Source organism: Capra hircus, chromosome 5, assembly GCF_001704415.2.
Source record: "Capra hircus breed San Clemente chromosome 5, ASM170441v1, whole genome shotgun sequence".
Classification (NCBI taxonomy): domain Eukaryota; kingdom Metazoa; phylum Chordata; class Mammalia; order Artiodactyla; family Bovidae; genus Capra; species Capra hircus.
In genome coordinates this window covers 104,461,554-104,479,930 of record NC_030812.1, presented here as the reverse complement: position 1 = coordinate 104,479,930, position 18,377 = coordinate 104,461,554, and the positions used below count along the sequence as shown (strand labels likewise).

Genomic DNA, 18,377 nt, shown 5'->3' with positions numbered 1-18,377 from the left:
GTAATTCTGCTAATAAAGGCTGAAATAAGAATTCAGATTTTATTCTATAATTCATTCATGCTTTTTATTATTAAATGTTGAGTATGTATAAAAGAATATTCAGGGATTTCCCTGGCGGTCCAGTGGTTGAAACTTCACCTTCCAATACAGGGGGTGCAGGGATGATCCCTTGTCAGAGAGCCAAGATCCCACCATGCCTTGTGGCTCAAAAAACAAAACAAAACATAAAACAGATACAACATGGTAACAGATTCAATAAAGACCTTTAAAATGGCTCACATCAAAAAATCTTTAAAAAAATCATAATAAAAAGAAAATCTAAGTATATGTGTCAGGTCTAAAGGATAGTATACAGTAGGCACTTTTGCATGTTTCCAATGCACAGTTTAAGAAAGATGGCCCCTGTGTGTCCCTCCCCATCTTATTTCACCCTGTCTGTTGACCCCCCCTGAGATAACCAGTCTTTTGAGTTTTACATTTATCATTCCATTAACCGTGTATTGTTTAATTTTGCATGCTTTTATATGTCTTGCATGGTACTGCTCAGTCTCCTCTCAAAGCACACTTTGTAGCTCCGTACTCACAAACACTGGACAGCGTTTGACTGGTTTCACTTGGATTGATCAGGTGTCACACTGATTGATCAGTGCCTGTGCCTGCCCTTTCGATATGTGAATATTGTTCTTGGGAACCTGTTTGAGGATCAATTTCACTGCCATATTCAGTGGTATTGGGTGTACTGCACTTCCTATCAGTTTTGATGGGTGCGTGTTTTTTCCCTTATGTTTTTGCCAGTAAAAACACTGCATGTCTTCCTGGTGCATACATGCAGGGGTTTCTAGAGCGTGAATTTAGGAGGGGTTTGCGGGGTGCCAGGGTATGTGAATGCCTCACTTTACCAGATGACACCAATATTTTCTAAAGCATCAGCATGAATGAACCTGGCCTCTTGTAGGATGTACACGTTTCTGCTGGTACACACCCTTTTCATTCCTTGATACAGTGTGGCTTCTTAGTTTGCCAGTTTAGAAGACATGACAATATTTTCTTCTATTTTAATTTGCATTTTGATGATTATCATGAGATTGAACCTCTCTCTCTTCATATGTTTATTGGCCGTTGGTGTTTCTTCTTCTGTGGAGTGCCTGGCTGTGCCTGATTTTGCTTAAATTTTTCTTTTGTGTTGTCTTTTTCTTACTGATTTGTAGACTATTTATATATAATATATAAAACATGTGAATAAAATAGAAATAAAATATACATGTATTTATTTAATACATAAAAACTGTTTAAAGTATTTACTAATCCTTTGCCAGTTATCATCAGTTTAGTCGCTCAGTCGTTTCTGACTCTGCAACCCTGTGGGCTGCAGCATACCAGGCTTCCCTGTCCATCACCAGCTCCTGGAGCGTGCTCACAGTCATGTCCATCAAGTCAGTGATGCCATCCAACCATCTCATCCTCTGCCGCCCCCTTCTCCTCCTGCCTTCAATCTTTCCCAGCATCAGGGTCTTTTCCAATGAGTCAGTTCTTCCCATCAGGTGGCCAAAGTATTGGAATTTCAGCTTCAGCATCAGTCCTTCCAATGAATATTTGGGACTGATCTCCTTTAGGATGGACTGGTTGGATCTCCTTGCAGTCCAAGGGACTCTCAAGAGTCTTCTCCAACACCACAGTTCAAAAGCATCAGTTTTTCAGCACTCAGATTTCTTTATAGTCCAACCCTTACATCCATACATGACCACTGGAAAAACCATAGCCTTGACTAGACGGACCTTTGTTGGCAAAGTAATATCTCTGCTTTTTAATATGCTATCTAGGTTGGTCATAACTTTCCTTCCAAGGAGTAAGCATCTTTTAATTTCATGGCTGCAGTCACCATCTGCAGTGATTTTGGAGCCCAAAAAAATAAAGTCTGACACTGTTTCCACTGTTTCCACTTTTTTTCCCATCTGCTTCCCATGAAGTGATGGGACCAGATGCCATGATCTTCGTTTTCTGAATGTTGAGCTTTAAGCCAACTTTTTCACTCTCTACTTTCACTTTCATCAAGAGGCTCTCAGTTCTTCTTCGCTTTCTGCCATAAAGGTGGTGTCATCTGCATATCTGAGGTTATTGATTTTTCTCCCAGCAATCTTGATTCCAGCTTGTGCTTCTTCCAGCCTGGCATTTCACATGATGTACTCTGCATATAGGTTAAATAAGCAGGGTGACAATATAGTCTTGATGTACTCTTTTTCCTATTTGGAACCAGTCTGTTGTTCCATGTCTAGTTCTAACTGTTGCTTCTTGACCTACATATAGATTTCTCAGGAGGTAGTTAAGGTGGTCTGGTATTCCCATCTCTTTCAGAGTTTTCTACCGTTTATTGTGATCCACACAGTCAAAGGCTTTGGCATAGTCAATAGAGCAGAAGTAGATGTTTTTCTGGAACTCTCTTGCTTTTTCCATGATCCAACAGATATTGGCAATTTGATCTCTGGTACCTCTGCCTCTTCTAAATCCAGCTTGAACGTATGGAAATTCATGGTTCACTGACTGTTGAAGTCTGGCTTGGAGAATTTTGATCATTACTTTGCTAGCATGTGAAATGAGTACAATTGTGCAGTAGTTTGAACAGTTATATGTGCAGCCGATACCTGGAATAGGAAATGGCAACTGACTCCAGTATTCTTTCCTGGAGAGCTCCATGGCCAGAGCAGCCTGGTGGGCTACAGTCCCTGGGGTCGTAAGGAGTCACACATGACTGAACAACTCAGCACAGCACATTGGTACTCAGAAAATACTGTTTGCCTTCACCTAGCGTAACGACCTCCAAATCCATTCATGTTGCTGCAAGTGGCAAAATATTATTCTTTTAAAGTGGCTGGGTAGTATTCCATGCATATATTTGCCACTTCTTAATCCTTTTATCTCCTGATAGGCACTTTGGTTGTTTCCATGTCTTGGCTATTGTGAGTAATGTTGCTATGAATGCTGGGGTGCATGTATCTTTTTGAATTAATGTTTTTGTTTTGGGGGATATATACCCAGGAGTGGAATTGCTGGGTCATATGTTAGTTCTGTTTTTAGCTTTTTGAGAAGCCTCCCAACTGTTTTCCACATGGGCTGCACCGATTTACCAATAGTGGTATTTTTAAATTATAAAAGCAGCCTGTGTTCATATGAAACATTTGGGAAATAAGGGAGTCTCAAAGATGAGTTTTGGCTGTTGAGCAGGCCTCCTAGAGCTTTGACGGAATACGAGGAGGTCCTGAAAACTGCCTGATGGCCTTCTCCAAGGCCCCATCTTTTTATCTTCCACCCCAGACCCCTCCAGAGGCTTTCTCCAGCCACCTGCCAGGGCCCAGGTCTCAAACAACACAGGAATCCTCTCCAATGCCATGTACCCTTTGAATAAAATCTATTTTATACTGCAGATTCCTAATCTGGACTGAGAGTTCAGGACTGTTAAAGAGACTCCTGTTATATTGGCTCAGAGATCAGTAAGAGGCCACAGAATAATGCATTAAGCTCATAGTCTTAAAGGAAAGTTTCTATTTGCCCTGGTGGATGCAGGCGATCACACGTTCTTCTTCCTACCTCCTGGGGATGCTGCGGTACAATGAGGGTTGTCATGGGCGATGGGTGCCTCTTGGGGAAACTTCCAGAGACAAACAAGCAGGAAGTTCATATATTTGTGCAACCTGCCGGTCCTGTGAGTGGGTGCAGGTGTATAGAGATGCCAGCGGTCCTCAGGGTGGTCAGGCCTGGAGCAGCTGGAACCCGGGGTGGATGGCATCTGTGACCTGCCTGCTGTCTTTACCTGGCTTGTCTTGCAAATATCATTTTTTTATGTGTGGTGTACTGTGACAAAGATTGAGAAGCCCTGTTCTGTGCAGCGGTTCTGAGTCTTGGTTCCACAGAAAGATGAAGGATTGCTTTAAGACACACTCCCAGCGGTCACTTGAATGAATCTTATAGACAGATTGGAATTTTGGAGGTTACACCTACCCAGCCACCCCCAAGTCCGTGCAAATTTCTCACAAATGCTCACCAGGGGGACTCTCCTTCCAGTGATGGGGCACTCACTAGCTCATGAGCTCTAGACTTTAGAAAATCCTTCCTTTTATTATCCCAGAAACGACTTCCCTCTATATTCCACACATTGACCTGACTCTGTCCTGTGGATCACATGTAACAAGCTTTTATTGTGTCCTAGGTAACAGTCCTTCTGATATTGTCACTCCCCTCAGAGATTTTGGGTGTTTTGTTAATAGCCTTTTTAAAGAGCAGTTTTACATTTTCTGAAAAATTTAGCAGACAGTACAGAGTTCCCCTATACCACTCCATACCCCATGTCTGTTCCCCTATTATTATCTTATATTCTTATAGTACGTAGTCACAACGGGGAGCCAATATTGATACATTATTAACAAAACTCCATCCATACTTGGGGCAGATTTCCTTGTTTTGTTTTGTTTTGTTTTTTTTTAACCTTACATCCTTGGTCTGTTGCAGGATCCCACCCAGGATATCACATTACATTTAGTTCCCTCTCCTTAAGATAACGATCAAGTGTCTTAACTTGGCTATTCAGTGCCTTCCACAGGCCACCCTCTGCTCCAGCTTAACCAGCGTGAGTCGTGAAGACCTTCAGAGCATGCCCAGATTCTGTTTTTTTCACCCAATGAGCATGTTCCATATCCTCCCTTCCAATGAAGGCTCAGGTCAAGCCACACCCCTTCCAAGAGCCACCCGCTGGATGGACATCTTCCTGGACGGACTGCATCCACAGCGGTCACTTTCTGCTTTGCTGTCTCTCACTGCCCATGCTTTTTGTTTGGCATTTGCTTTTGGTTGTGTTTTGTAATGTACTTTAAAAGGTAATTTTATTTGTTTGTTTTTCTCTGCGCTGGGTCTTCACTGCTGCACAGGCTTCTCTCTCGTTTCGGTGGGTGGCTTCTCATCGCCGTGGCTTCTCTTGTCGCAGAGCATGGGCTCTAAGGCACTCAGGCTTCAGTAGCTGCAGTTCCCAGGCTCTAGAGCGCAGGCTCAGTAGTTGTGGTGCTTGGGCTTAGTTGCTCCGAGGCATGTGGGATCTTCTTGGATCAGTGATCAAACTGTGTCTCCTGGGATGGCAAGCAGATTCTTTACTACTGAGCCACCAGGAAAGCCCTTGTAATGTTCTTTTAATTTGTCCAGTCTTCTCCCCAGCTCATCCTCAAAGCCAACTTGTCACAACTGTTGATGGCTAATCCCCACAAAGTTATTTGGTGAAAAGTTGGGACTCAGATTTGCAACTGCAGTTTTTGCTCAGACAGCATCATGGTCCATCCAGTAGGCAAGCAAATCCTCCATCTGGTACACGTTAGCCCATTAAATTAGCTTTGTCTGAGGCCATGGTCCATGCTTTATGTAGCCCCCACTTCTTTAGGCTATGTCCCTTTTCTAGGAAATCAAGATGGACTGTTCTGAATAGTCCCATCAGGGACTTCCCTGGTGGTCCAGGGGTTGAACTCCAAACTCCCAATGCAGGATGCTTTGGGTTCCATCCTTGGTCAGGGAACCAAGGTCCTGAATGCTGTACAGTGTGGCAAAAAGATAATACTAATAAATTAAATCGGAGACTTCTCTGGTGGTCCAGTGGTTAAGACTGCACTTCCAATGCAGCAGGCAGAGGTTCAGTCTCCGGATGAGGAACTAAGATCCCACATGCTGTGCCAAAATTTTTTTTTTAAAGTAGTCCTCATCATGACAAGTCTCTGGAGGGCTTAGCTGTGCTGGGTAATACTAAGTTGAAGTATCATACCCAGTTTCTATTTCACTATGGCCCAGATACCAAGTTTTATGGATGTGGGTCTGGCACAGGCTGTGTCTCAGTTTTGGACATCATGAGAAATGCTGGGCTGGAAGAAGCATGAGCTGGAATAAAAATTGCTGGGAGAAATATCAATAACCTCAGATATGCAGATGACACCACCCTTATGGCAGAAAGTGAAGAGGAACTAAAAAGTCTCTTGATGAAAGTGAAAGCAGAGAGTGAAAAAGTATGGCTTAAAGCTCAACATTCAGAAAACGAAGATCATGGCATCTGGTCCCATCACTTCATGGGAAATAGATGGGGAAACAGTGGAAACAGTGTTAGACTTTATTTTGGGGGGCTCCAAAATCACTGCAGATGGTGATTGCAGCCATGAAATTAAAAGACGCTTACTCCTTGGAAGAAAAGTTATGACCAACCTAGATAGCATATTCAAAAGCAGAGATATTACTTTGTCAACAAAGGTCCGTCTAGTCAAGGCTATGGTTTTTCCAGTGGTCATGTATGGATGTGAGAGTTGGACTGTGAAGAAAGCTGAGCGCTGAAGAATTGATGCTTTTGACCTGTGGTGTTGGAGAAGACTCTTGAGAGTCCCTTGGACTGCAAGGAGATCCAACCAGTCCATCCTAAAGGAGATCAGTCTTGGGTGTTCATTGGAGGGACTGATGCTGAAGCTGAAACTCTAATACTTTGGCCACCTCATGTGAAGAGCCGACTCATTGGAAAAGACCCTGATGCTGGGAGGGATTGGAGGCAGGAGAAGGGGATGACCGAGGATGAGATGGCTGGATGGCATCACGGACTCGATGGACATGAGTTTGGGTGAACTCCGGGAGTTGGTGATGGACAGGGAGGCCTGGCATGCTGTGATTCATGGAGTTGCAAAGAGTCAGACACGACTGAGTGACTGAACTGAAATGAACTGAATTGAATAAAGAGCTGGAAACAGAAGCCATGGGCTCAAAGAGCAGGACCCAGATTCAAGCTGTAATGTGTCTTTGCTAAACTTGAGTCGTTTTGGTGCCGCTGTCATGCTTTTTGTCATATCTATGTCCTCACACTCCCTTTTTCACTTAGATTTTAGTTCTGTCCTATATAATAACAACCACCAAATTACAGGTTTAATGTGCTATAGTTTTTTTAATGAATATTAAAGTAAATGCATAACCTTTAGGTAACTGAGGTCTGTTATGCTGGGCTTCCCTGGTGGCTCAGTGGTAAAAGAATCTGCCTGCCAATGCAGAAGACATGGGTTGAAGCCCTGAGCCAGGAAGATCCCCTGAAGAAGGAAATGGCAATCCACTCCAGGATTCTTGCCTGGGAAATCCCATAGACAGTGGAGCCTAGTGGGCTATAGTTCATGGAGTCACAGGGTCAGACACGACTTAATAACTAAAACAACAAAACTGTGTTATGTCACACCCCTGCACTGTGAGCTTACTGCCCTTTAGTGGGTCACAGCTCTGCTATTTGGTCTTTCCCACCCCACCTCCTTCTAGAGGTGACATACACTCTGATCAGGTCATTGGTGTCCAGACTCCTATATTCTGGTAGATTCTGCTAAGGTGAAGAGAAATGGCAACCCACTCCAGTACTCTTGCCTGGGGAATCCCATGGACGGAGGAGCTTGGTGGGCTACCGTCCACGGGTCGCAAAGAGTCGGACACGACTGAGCGACTTCACTTTCACTTTCACTCTGCTAAGGTACCTTCAGAGCCACTCTGAGGGGAAAAGAGGTTCTGGGCAAGATCATAGACAATTTTCTTCTCTTTAGAAAGAGCAGCTCTGCTTTTATGTCCTCCCATGTCCAAGGCACCTGGTTAAGATTTTATCTGAAGCAAGCATTCTGTGAAATTTTTTAAAGTGTGAAAACTCTTGGGCAAGTCAATTTATGATGAGCACTGGTGGAAAGATCATTTGTTTGGGTATTTGTTCATTCACTCATTCATTCTGTTCTTTGAGCCTCTCTCAGCTCTTCCCAGCTTGGGGGTCAGGAGAGCTGGCTTTGTCTGTATTCCTTTTATTGTAATGAAGCAAAATAAGCATTGGGCACTGACGATGACACCAAGTCACATGTTATTCCAATTCTCTCTCACTGGGTCCAGGTTGAGAGTAAGCCTTTGCTTCAAATGCAGAAACCACCTTTCAAGGTCAAGAACTTCAGGGTGACCCAATTCTTGAATCAGGTAGGAAGCGATGCTTCAGGTCTTTTCCCTTGCAGAGGATGAGGAGAGGTGGGTGGCGGGGGATGGCCTTTAACAGGCATTTTGGACCACTCAGCATAGCATGGTGAACACGCTCTACCCGCATCACCACACCCCATCTCTGCCCAATTTTAAATGTTGCTTCACTGACAGACTGTGTGCGTGCATGCTCAGTCACCCCAGTTGTGTCTGACTCTCTGCGCCCCCATGGACTGTAGCCCACCAGGTCTTCTGTCCATTGGATTCTCCAGGCAGGGAGACTGGAGTGGGTTGCTATGGCCTCCTCCAGGGGATCTTCCCAACCTAGGGATTGAACCTGCGTCTTTTGTGTCTCCTCTGTTGGCAGGCAGTTTCTTTACCACTAGCGCCACCTGGGAAGCTCCAACATCAGACTACCTCTCTCCTAATCAATCAGTCAATGCGGGGGAGAGCAGGGATCCAGGTGGACAGGTCAAGTCAGTAGTGTAGAGGAGCTGGAGGACTTCCTTGGGGGTCCAGTGGCTAAGACTCTGAGCTTTCAATACAGGAGACCCAGGTTTGATCCCTGGTCAGGGAACTAAGATCCCACATGCTGCCTGGCATGGCCATAAGAAGTATATATATTTGTTAGAGGAGTTGGGCACTTTTACTGCCCCGAGGAAGGTTTGCATTGTACAGCAGGAAGAACTTCCCCTGGTCAGGGTGGTGAGATCTTGACATGATAATAATAATGGCTAATGTGTCTGGAATATTCTACATAGATTGTTTGGTTTATCTCACAGAAGCCTTGTGAAGTAAGTCCCAGTTTTATCCCCATGGCAGTGCTGAGATAGTTGAAGCTTACAGAAGGGGTCAGTGTGACTGTCCAGGGTCTGCAGCTCGAAGGTGTAGGAGCAGGGGTTTGAACCCAGAGCCCATCTGCAGGACCACTCCACTTTTCTCTCCAAGAACTTCAAAGGCAGATTTTGCCTCGGATTTGGCTCGTTCTTGCTCTGGGGAGGGTGCTTGGAACACGGGGTCCCCCAAGGTGTCTGTAACTTACCAGCTTCTCCTATAGAACACTAACACCAGCTTCACGTCACTGCCTTTCGTGGACACCAAGGGGAAGAAGACCATGGTGAACCTCCCACACATCGGCAGTAAACTCCCACTAAAGCAGCCCTTGCTGTATCAGGTGAGTTGGGAGCAATGGGTGTGGCCTGGGGCAGGCAGGTGAAAAGACCTTTCTGCTTTCAGTCCGAGTTCAGAGAGGCCTAGGGTGGAGGGAAAAGACCATCTTGAGCTGAAGAGTCGGGTTCCGGTCCTGTTCACCTTCTTTACAATGAATGTGTCCGACCCTTTGTGGCCCCATGGACTGTACTCCGCCAGGCTCCTCTGTTCATGGGATTCTTCAGGCAGGAATACTTGAGCGGGTTGCCTGGCCTCCTCCAGGGGATCTTCCTGACCCAGGGATCTAACCCCCATCTCCTGAGTCTCCTGCATTGCAGTCAGATTCTTTACCACTGTGCCACCTGGGAAACTCCCATACTACACTTGGTCTTAGCCAAAAGGCTGAGAAGTGATGAATGTAATGTTTATAATGAATGTAAACTTGAACAGTAAGTCGTTGACTTTCTGTATTAAACAGACTCATGGCAGGACTGTCATGAGGATTCACTGAAACGTGAACTGTCGAGTGTATTAATGGCAGAAGCACGTATAAACAGTACAAAATGTTGGTTTTCCTTCCGTGTCCCCTAATTGTTTTGTGTAAGGACCAAATGAGATCACGTGAGGAAGTGCCGAGTTAAAGAGCTGTTATACGCACCGATGTTCAAGTGTCTGTGCCCTTGGGCAGGTCACTGTATCTAGTTAGGAACTGGCCTTCTCCAGGTCAGTAGGAAAGAACCATTCCCATCCTTGCTGCGGAAGATGTCCCTGGGCTTGTCCGCTGCAAACTGTAATGTACAGGAGTTTCACAGGGAATATGGAGAGTCAGATGGGTCCTTCCTTGGAGAGCAAGATTGTGAAAACCTACTGTCACTTCTTTTTAATTAATTTATATTTTGGTTGTGCTGGGTTTTCGATGCTGTGCAAGGGCTTTTTTCGGTTGTGGCAAGCTGGGGCTGCTCTTCCTTGTGGGGCTCCGTCTTCTCATTGCGGTGGCTTCTTCTGTCACGAGGCACAGGCTCTGAGTGCACTGGCGTCAGCAGCCGTGGCTCCAGGGCTATAGAGCACAGGCTCTGCGACATGTGGGACCTTCCCAGATTAGGGATCGAACCCTCATCCCCTGCGTTGGCAGGCAGATTCTTAACCACTGGACCACCAGGCAAGTCCCCCTACTGTCTTGCAATCACCGTTTTTCTCCCTGGAGAGAAAAAACAGAGTCTGGCTAGCTAGGGCTATTCTTGGTCAGGACCGTAGTTTAGGACACCCAGAAGTGGCCCAGAGAGTCCTTGATTGCGAGTGTCTTTCCCTGAACAGGAGAGTCCAGCTCACCGTCAGAAGTCTTCTGAGCTCAAGCCTTCTGAGACGGTCTTCCCTTTGAACGTGAAAACCCAAGACGCCAAAGCAGAGGAGAAGCCGCCGAAGAAGCACAAACACAAGGTGCCTCTGACAGCGGCAGGTGTGGCTCTGGGGCAGCGGCGGGCTGGGGCGGGGTGGTCACGACGTCCAGCCGGGCCTTGTTACTTACTGTGCTGGTACTGGGTTGGCCAGAGAATTAGGTCGGGTTTTCCTCTATGAGGTTATGGAAAAACACCAACTTTTTTGCCAACTGAATACATCAGGGCAGTCTGAGCGAGGGTTGGAAAAGAATTTTCAGACACAGAGCATTTCAGAAGGGGGCGAGTTTATTAAGAACAAAGAGCAGAGATAACTTGGGCGCTTCATGTATAGGCCCGGTCTCACACACATCTTCATTTCTTCGTGAAATTCCTTCTCTGACTCTTCAGCAGTTTGTCAAAGAACGTGATGTCCCCCCACCTCATCCCTCATCCTGGTTCACCTGCTCTTAATACTGTTTCTCTCTCTTTTTTAATATGACACAATTTAATGCCACCAAATTGCTTTGTTTTAATATGAAATACTCATATATTTTTCTTCCAAACATTCTGTAATTACACATTTGATTTCACATTGATCCAAGATTTAGGGGAGAGAGTTTGTTTCCAAGTGGCTGTATTTTTGTATTGCTTTGCATCATTGTAGCTGATGCTTCAGTTCTTGTTGGTTTTACCTAATATCTGCTTTGGGATCAGTTGGCATATGGAATCTGAATTCTGTGACCAGGGATTGAACCCCATCCCCCCTGCAATGGAAGCATGCCAGGGAAGCCCCTCACAGTCTCTCTTAAAGCTTGAATCCCACCCCGTCTGCCCCAGACACCGGCCCCCGATGCATTGTGGCCAGTATAGCAGATAAGATACAACAGACATCCCTTCCCAGACTGAAACCTCCTGGCTCTCTGCAGATTTGAGCAGGAAGACCTCCTGGACTTGAAAGTCGAATTTATGCCACCTGCCTGCTCCCTAGAAGGCATCGTAGTTTGCGAACTCTCTCAGGATAGACTTAGTGTGGCCCAATGCCAGATGAACTTGAGTGATTTCTGCCTTAACTATACACTTCTGTTGACACAATGCTGACTCCTGGAATCTTCTACCCACGCTGCTGCACCCATAGCTCTTTGGGGACTAAATCTTCCCTCGGCTTCCTTATTTGTTTAAGTGTTTATTGAATGTGTTACAATATTGCTTCTGTTTTATGTTCTGGGTTTTTTTGGCTGTGAGGCATGTGGAATCTTAGCTGCCTGATCAGGGATAGAACCTGCACCCCAGCATTGGAAGGTGAAGTCTTAACTGCTGGACCACCAGGGAAATCCCCCTCCCTACCCTTCTGGTGTGTTTTCTTCCTGGTTGGTTGAAATCAGTACCACACTTTGACACATCCATCCTTGTTCCACTTGGATCCTGTGAGATCCAGGATGTATGGTCCTTAGTGAGGTTCTTAGCCACCTTGTTGAGGAAAGAGCCATCTGGCTCATGAATAGGAAAGGATGCTCTAGTCTAAACCTGGGCACATCCTCACATCACCGCATCTTAACTAACATCTGCAGTATTTTTCACACAGAGGCCCTAAAGTTTTTTAAGAAGCAGCTGTCTTCTTATGAGCAAAGCGAGATCCTGGGCTACACAGAACTGTGGTTCTTGGGTCTGGAAGCTGAGAAGCTCCACATGGCTCCAGAAAAATTCAGCAAGACAAGTTTCGATGATGAACACGGCTCCTACATGAAGGTGATGGGGCAGGGGTTTGTGGAAACTGGCTTTGGGGTTTGGGGCTTAGGGACAAGAGATAGTATGGAAAGGAAAAGAGCATGGGGTATATTACAGCATTTGGTGCCAGTGTATCTGAAATTCTGGGTGTCCTGAAGGATTCTGTTTGGTGCTAAAATCAAAGAAATACCAGGTATAAAAACGGGGAGAAACATGCAGTTAGTACACAAAGCACTCTGTTCACAGAATATTGATTTTCAAGAGTATTAGAGGTGACAGGTTTGCATCCTGGATGAGTCCTCCCTCTCCCAGGTTCCTCTCCAGTGCCGCCTGGACCCATTGGGAAGGCCAGACCATGGACTAAAACGCAATCTTTCTAAGATTCCCTTTTTTTGTTTGTTTCCTCCATACAAGTCCATGCACCTTTTCCTGTTTTATAATGGAGGTCATTTCCTGCAAACGGACGAAAAGCATTTTCCCACTGTCCCCTCGTGCACAGTGCTCCCTTCAGTTTCCTAAAGGTGCGGGAAACTTCTCCTCCCTGTCTCTGTGCCCAGGGTTGCTGCCTCTTCCCCTGTCTGCAGGGGGCGTGTGGAGGCTACAAGATGTTCCTCTCTACCTTGAGGATGTCCAGATGGGTAACGCTTAGTCCGCTAGCCCAGCAGACTGCTGGGAAATTCCTCCTCCAGACGCTTCCTCTTAGATTAGGAGACACAATTGATCTTTGATGACTTTATAAAAGAAGTGAATTTTCTTAATCGAATTCAGGGCCGTGTTTCCCAAGCTTTCTGGTGTGCACAGATCACCTGGGAGTCTCATTACCAATGAAAATTCCTAGCCAGCAGGTCTGGGGTGGAGCCTGAGACTTTACCTTTCTAAAAACCTTCCGGGGGATGCCCACGTGGCTGGTCCTTGGACCAGACCTTGAGAAGCAAGGATTTAGTTTCTGGCACACATCTGTCTAGAGCAGGGGTCCCCAACTTCCAGGATCTAATTAATGCCTGATGATCTGAGGTGGAGCTGATGTAATAATAATAGAGGTAAAGTGCACAACAAATGTAACGCACTTGAATCATCCCCAAACCATCTTCCCCCGCCTCGGTCTGTGGAAAACTATCTTCCATGAAACCGATCCCTGGTGCCAGCAAGGTTGGGGACTACTGGTCTAGAGCTCTGGTTCTCAGCATTTTTAGGTCAAGGATCTCTTTGGAAATCTGATAAAAGTTATAAAATCATTATCCCAGAAGAGACTGCACATACACAAAATTTCAAGGGCAGGGATTATTCATGGGCCATTGGTTAAGAACCTCTGCTCTAAACCTTACCTTCAGTTCAGCCAGAGGCTGTCAACTTCTCCTTCCTCTCATCTCCCTCCCACCAGGGTCTAGAGTCTCTGAGAAGTTCCCCAGGGATGTTAATTCACTGCAACCTAGTTCCTCCATCTCAACTCTTAGAGGACCACGGGGCAGAGGAAGGATGTTTGCTTTCTGTATGCTCAGAATCTCCATCCTCTTTGTGTTTCAGCAAATGCACAGTACGCAGTGCACAGAGCTACATCCCCAGCACAGCCGTACTTCCACATTTATTGTGTCAGCAAGTGTACATGGAACACCTATTTACTGAGAGCCTATTGTATGCTTGGGCACCTGCTGGACTCCTGAAATACAGAGGGAGCTATCAGAAATGAATAGGACCTGGCCCTTGGCCTCAAGTCCACACAATCAGTGTGAATGATGACATGCAAGTGACTAGTTATGACACCGCCACACTGATGATATGTGCAAACAATGCACAAACGCCAAGTGACCTGGAAACCACGGTTTCCTCCCTCACCCCTACTTGGCTTCTGCAGGTCCTGCACGACCACATCGCCTACCGCTATGAGGTTCTGGAGATGATTGGAAAAGGGTCCTTTGGACAGGTGGCCAAGTGCTTGGATCATAAAAACAATGAATTGGTGGCCTTGAAAATCATCAGGAACAAAACGAGGTGTGGCTTGGTGGAAGGCATCAGCTGTGGAGGAAGGGCTACGTGATTTTGGCCCCTTCTTTTTTTAAATTTTATTTTTAATTAACTGTTGTGTACGTTTCTGCAATACAGCAATGTGAATCGCCCATAAGTATACATATGTCCCCTCCCTCTTGAACCTGCCTCCCACTCCCCAGCCCATCCCACCCCTCCAGGTTGTCACACAGCGCCAAGTTGAGCTCCTTCTGTTACATAGCAACTTCCCACTAGCTATCTGTTTTACATATGGTAATGTATGTTTCAATGCTACTCTCTCAATTCGCCCCACCCTCTCCTTCTCCCGCTGTATCCGCAAGTCTGTACTCTATGTCTGCATCTCTATCGCTACCCTGCAAATAGCTTCCTCAGTACAATTTTTCTAGATTGCATATATACGTGTTAATATACGATACTTGTTTTCCTCTTTCTGGCTTTCTTCACTCTCTGTGACATCAGCTGCTCCCTGATGCCAGCCCTTCCTGTCTCTGCTTTTTTCTCTGCCTTTCCTTTTCTTTCCCTCTTTCGCTCTCTACCTGTTGGATTCCATGATGGCACAGAGAGGAGGCAAGAGTCTAGAGCGTTTAGCACCTCCTGTCCTGTGCACGTGATGGGGAGGACTGAGAAGGGGGCCACCTGCTGTAGCTGATGCGACAGCGTGTCTCCTCTCCCCACCCCCACCCTCCCCACTGCTCCCCAACCTCTCCAGATTTCACCACCAGGCCCTGGTGGAGCTGAAGATTCTGGAAGCTCTCAGACGGAAGGACAAAGACAACACCTACAACGTGGTGCACATGAAGGACTTTTTCTACTTCCGCAATCACCTCTGCATCACCTTTGAACTCCTGGGGTCAGCTGCTTCCTCTCTTTAGTTCACTTTGTGTTGATAAGTTGCGTAAGTGACCAAAGGGAGCCTTGGAAGTCAGAGCACTAGACTTGTCTGTATGTGACTATCTAATGGGGTGGAGGGGCTTCCCCTGTGGCTTAGGGGTAAAAAATCATTCTGCAGTGCAGAAGATGCAGGAGATGCAAGTTCGAGCCCTGGGTGGGGAAAGTCCCCTGCAGAAGGGCATGGCAACCCACTCCAGTATCCTTGCCTGGAGAATCCCATGGACAGGGGAGCCTGGCAGGCTACTTACAGTCCATGGGGTCGCACAGAGTCAGACACGACTCAGCGACTAAGCGCCCATGAACCGGCCACCCGCATACCAGCTTTTCTGGTTAAACAGCTATATGTTAGCTTTCAACATTTACAGGTCAGCGTATTTCACTTAATATAGCAGGACTCTATAGGATTCAGTATATATTCTCTCTCTGTATAATATTCTATATACATTCTATATATACAGAGAGAGAGATATAAGATTCCTGTATGTATATCTGTATATGTGAAAGTGGAGAGTGAAAAAGTTGGCTTAAAGCTCAACATTCAGAAAACGAAGATCATGGCATCTGGTCCCATCACTTCATGGGAAATAGATGGGGAAACAGTGGAAACAGTGTCAGACTTTATTTTTGGGGGCTCCAAAATCACTGCAGATGGTGACTGCAGCCATGAAATTAAAAGACGCTTACTCCTTGGAAGAAAAGTTATGACCAACCTAGATAGCATATTCAAAAGCAGAGACATTACATTGCCAACAAAGGTCTGTCTAGTCAAGGCTATGGTTTTTCCTGTGGTCATGTATGGATGTGAGAGTTGGACTGTGAAGAAAGCTGAGCACTGAAGAATTGATGCGTTTGAACTGTGGTGTTGGAGAAGACTCTTGAGAGTCCCTTGGACTGCAAGGAGATCCAACCAGTCCATTTTGAAGGAGATCAGCCCTGGGATTTCTTTGGAGGGAATGATGCTGAAGCTGAAACTCCAGTACTTTGGCCACCTCACGGGAAGAGTTGACTCATTGGAAAAGACTCTGATGCTGGGAGGGATTGGGGGGAGGAGGAGAAGGGGACGACAGAGGATGAGATGGCTGGATGGCATCACTGACTCGATGGACGTGAGTCCGAGTGAACTCCAGGAGTTGGTGATGCTGCAATTCATGGGGTCTCAAAGAGTCAGACATGACTGAGCGACTGAACTGAACTGAACTGAACTGACACACACTAAGGATTCTTTTACATATATATATATTTCCTTATATATAAAGATTTTATATTTCTTTTATCTGGCAAGAGCCAGCCCTCAGTCCTTTCTGAAAGGCGAGAGGTGGGACCAGGCAGGCAGGCTCATTTAGACAGGGTAGGGCTCCTCCCTCAGGCCCTGTCTGCCCACTCCCTTGTCCCCTCATCTATCAGGAAGTTGCCGTCTTTAGACAGATTTATTCTGTGTGAGCAGGGCTGGTCACTTGGTTGAGTACCTGGAGGGCTCCCTGGATCCTTCTCAAGGGGCTGAGGACCTGTGAATTTATCAGAAGTTTGATATACTAACCTCTTAACACACACACCTGTGCAGCAAAATGATTAAAGGATCCTGCATGTAAGAAACAAACATCCGAGAGGCCAGCACATTTAAATGTTACCTTAAAAGTGAAAGTGAAGTCTCTCAGTCATGTCCGACTCTTTGCGACCCCGTGGACTGTAGCCCGCCAGGCTCCTCTGTCCATGAGATTCTCCAGGCAAGAATGCTGGAGTGGGTTGCCATTTCCTTCTCCAGGGGATCTTCCTGACCCAGGGATTGAACCCGGGTCTCCTGCATTGGAGTCAGACGCTTTAACCTATGACCCACCAGGGAAGCCCAAATCAACTATTCAGTTCAGTTCAGTCACTCAGTCGTGTCCGATTCTTTGTGACCCCATGAATCGCAGCACGCCAGGCCTCCCTGTCCATCACCAACTCCCAGAGTTCACTCAGACTCACATCCATCGAGTCCATGATGCCATCCAGCCATCTCATCCTTGGTCGTCCCTTCTCCTCCTGCCCCCAATCCCTCCCAGCATCACAGTCTTTTCCAGTGAGTCAACTCTTCGCATGAGGTGTCCAAAGTACTGGAGTTTCAGCTCTAGCATCATTCCTTCCAAAGAAATCCCAGGGCTGATCTCCTTCAGAATGGACTGGTTGGATCTCCTTGCAGTCCAAGGGACTCTCAAGAGTCTTCTCCAACACCACAGTTCAAACGCATCAATTCTTCGGCGCTCAGCCTTCTTCACAGTCCAACTCTCACATCCATACATGACCACAGGAAAAACCATAGCCTTGACTAGGCAGACCTTAGTTGGCCAAGTAATGTCTCTGCTTTTGAATACACTATCTAGGTTGGTCATAACTTTTCTTCCAAGGAGTAAGCGTCTTTTAATTTCATGGCTGCAGTCACCATCTGCAGTGATTTTGGAGCCCAAAAAAATAAAGTCTGACACTGTTTCTACTGTTTCCCCATCTATTTCCCATGAAGTGATGGGACCAGATGCCATTATCATTTTCTGAATGTTGAGCTTTAAGTCAACTTTTTCACTCTCTTTCACTTTCATCAAGAGGCTTTTTAGTTCCTCTTCACTTTCTGCCATAAGGGTGGTGTCATCTGCATATCTGAGGTTATTGATATTTCTCCAAGCAATCTTGATTCCAGCTTGTGCTCTTCCAGTCCAGCGTTTGTCATAATGTACTCTGCATGTAAGTTAAATAAGCAGGGTGACAATATACAGTCTGTTAGTCAACAGAAAAGTCAAGTTTATAGGACACGAAAACCCCACCTCCTAGCCTTGTCACTGCCAGAGGGCAACCAAGTGATAAGGGGATTGATGTTGCAGGTTCAGACTCGCCATCATATACCTTCTACACTGCTTCATGTCGCTTTCTCTCCCTCTGTCCCAGCATCAACTTGTACGAGCTGATGAAGAACAACAGTTTCCAAGGCTTCAGTCTCTCCATTGTTCGGCGCTTCACCCTCTCTGTCCTGAAGTGTTTGCAGATGCTCTACATGGAGAAGATCATTCACTGTGACCTCAAGCCCGTGAGTACAGCCTCTGTCCTGTCGGGGAGCTGGTTTCCACCCTCAGAAAGGGTTTGCCCAGTACCCATCCCCAGTGGTAACTGAGAAGGGCTCCAGGATGGAGGCCAAGTGTTTGCAGGTTGTGTAAACCACGTGAGATGTAGCAAGGACAAGACAGGGGTACTGGGACATAAAGAGGTGTGGTGTCATCA

At 46.2% G+C, this 18,377-nt stretch overlaps 1 protein-coding gene across 1 annotated transcript in view; it reads left to right on the top strand.

The window, feature by feature from the left end:
* DYRK4 (dual specificity tyrosine phosphorylation regulated kinase 4) overlaps positions 1-18,377 on the top strand; it is a 43,238-nt gene that overhangs the window by 7,456 nt on the left and 17,405 nt on the right. The window contains 7 exon segments of the mRNA XM_018049063.1: positions 7,909-7,968; positions 9,014-9,160; positions 10,450-10,591; positions 12,094-12,257; positions 14,089-14,225; positions 14,950-15,090; positions 18,048-18,186. Coding sequence (XP_017904552.1) covers positions 7,909-7,968; positions 9,014-9,160; positions 10,450-10,591; positions 12,094-12,257; positions 14,089-14,225; positions 14,950-15,090; positions 18,048-18,186 — 930 coding nt within the window.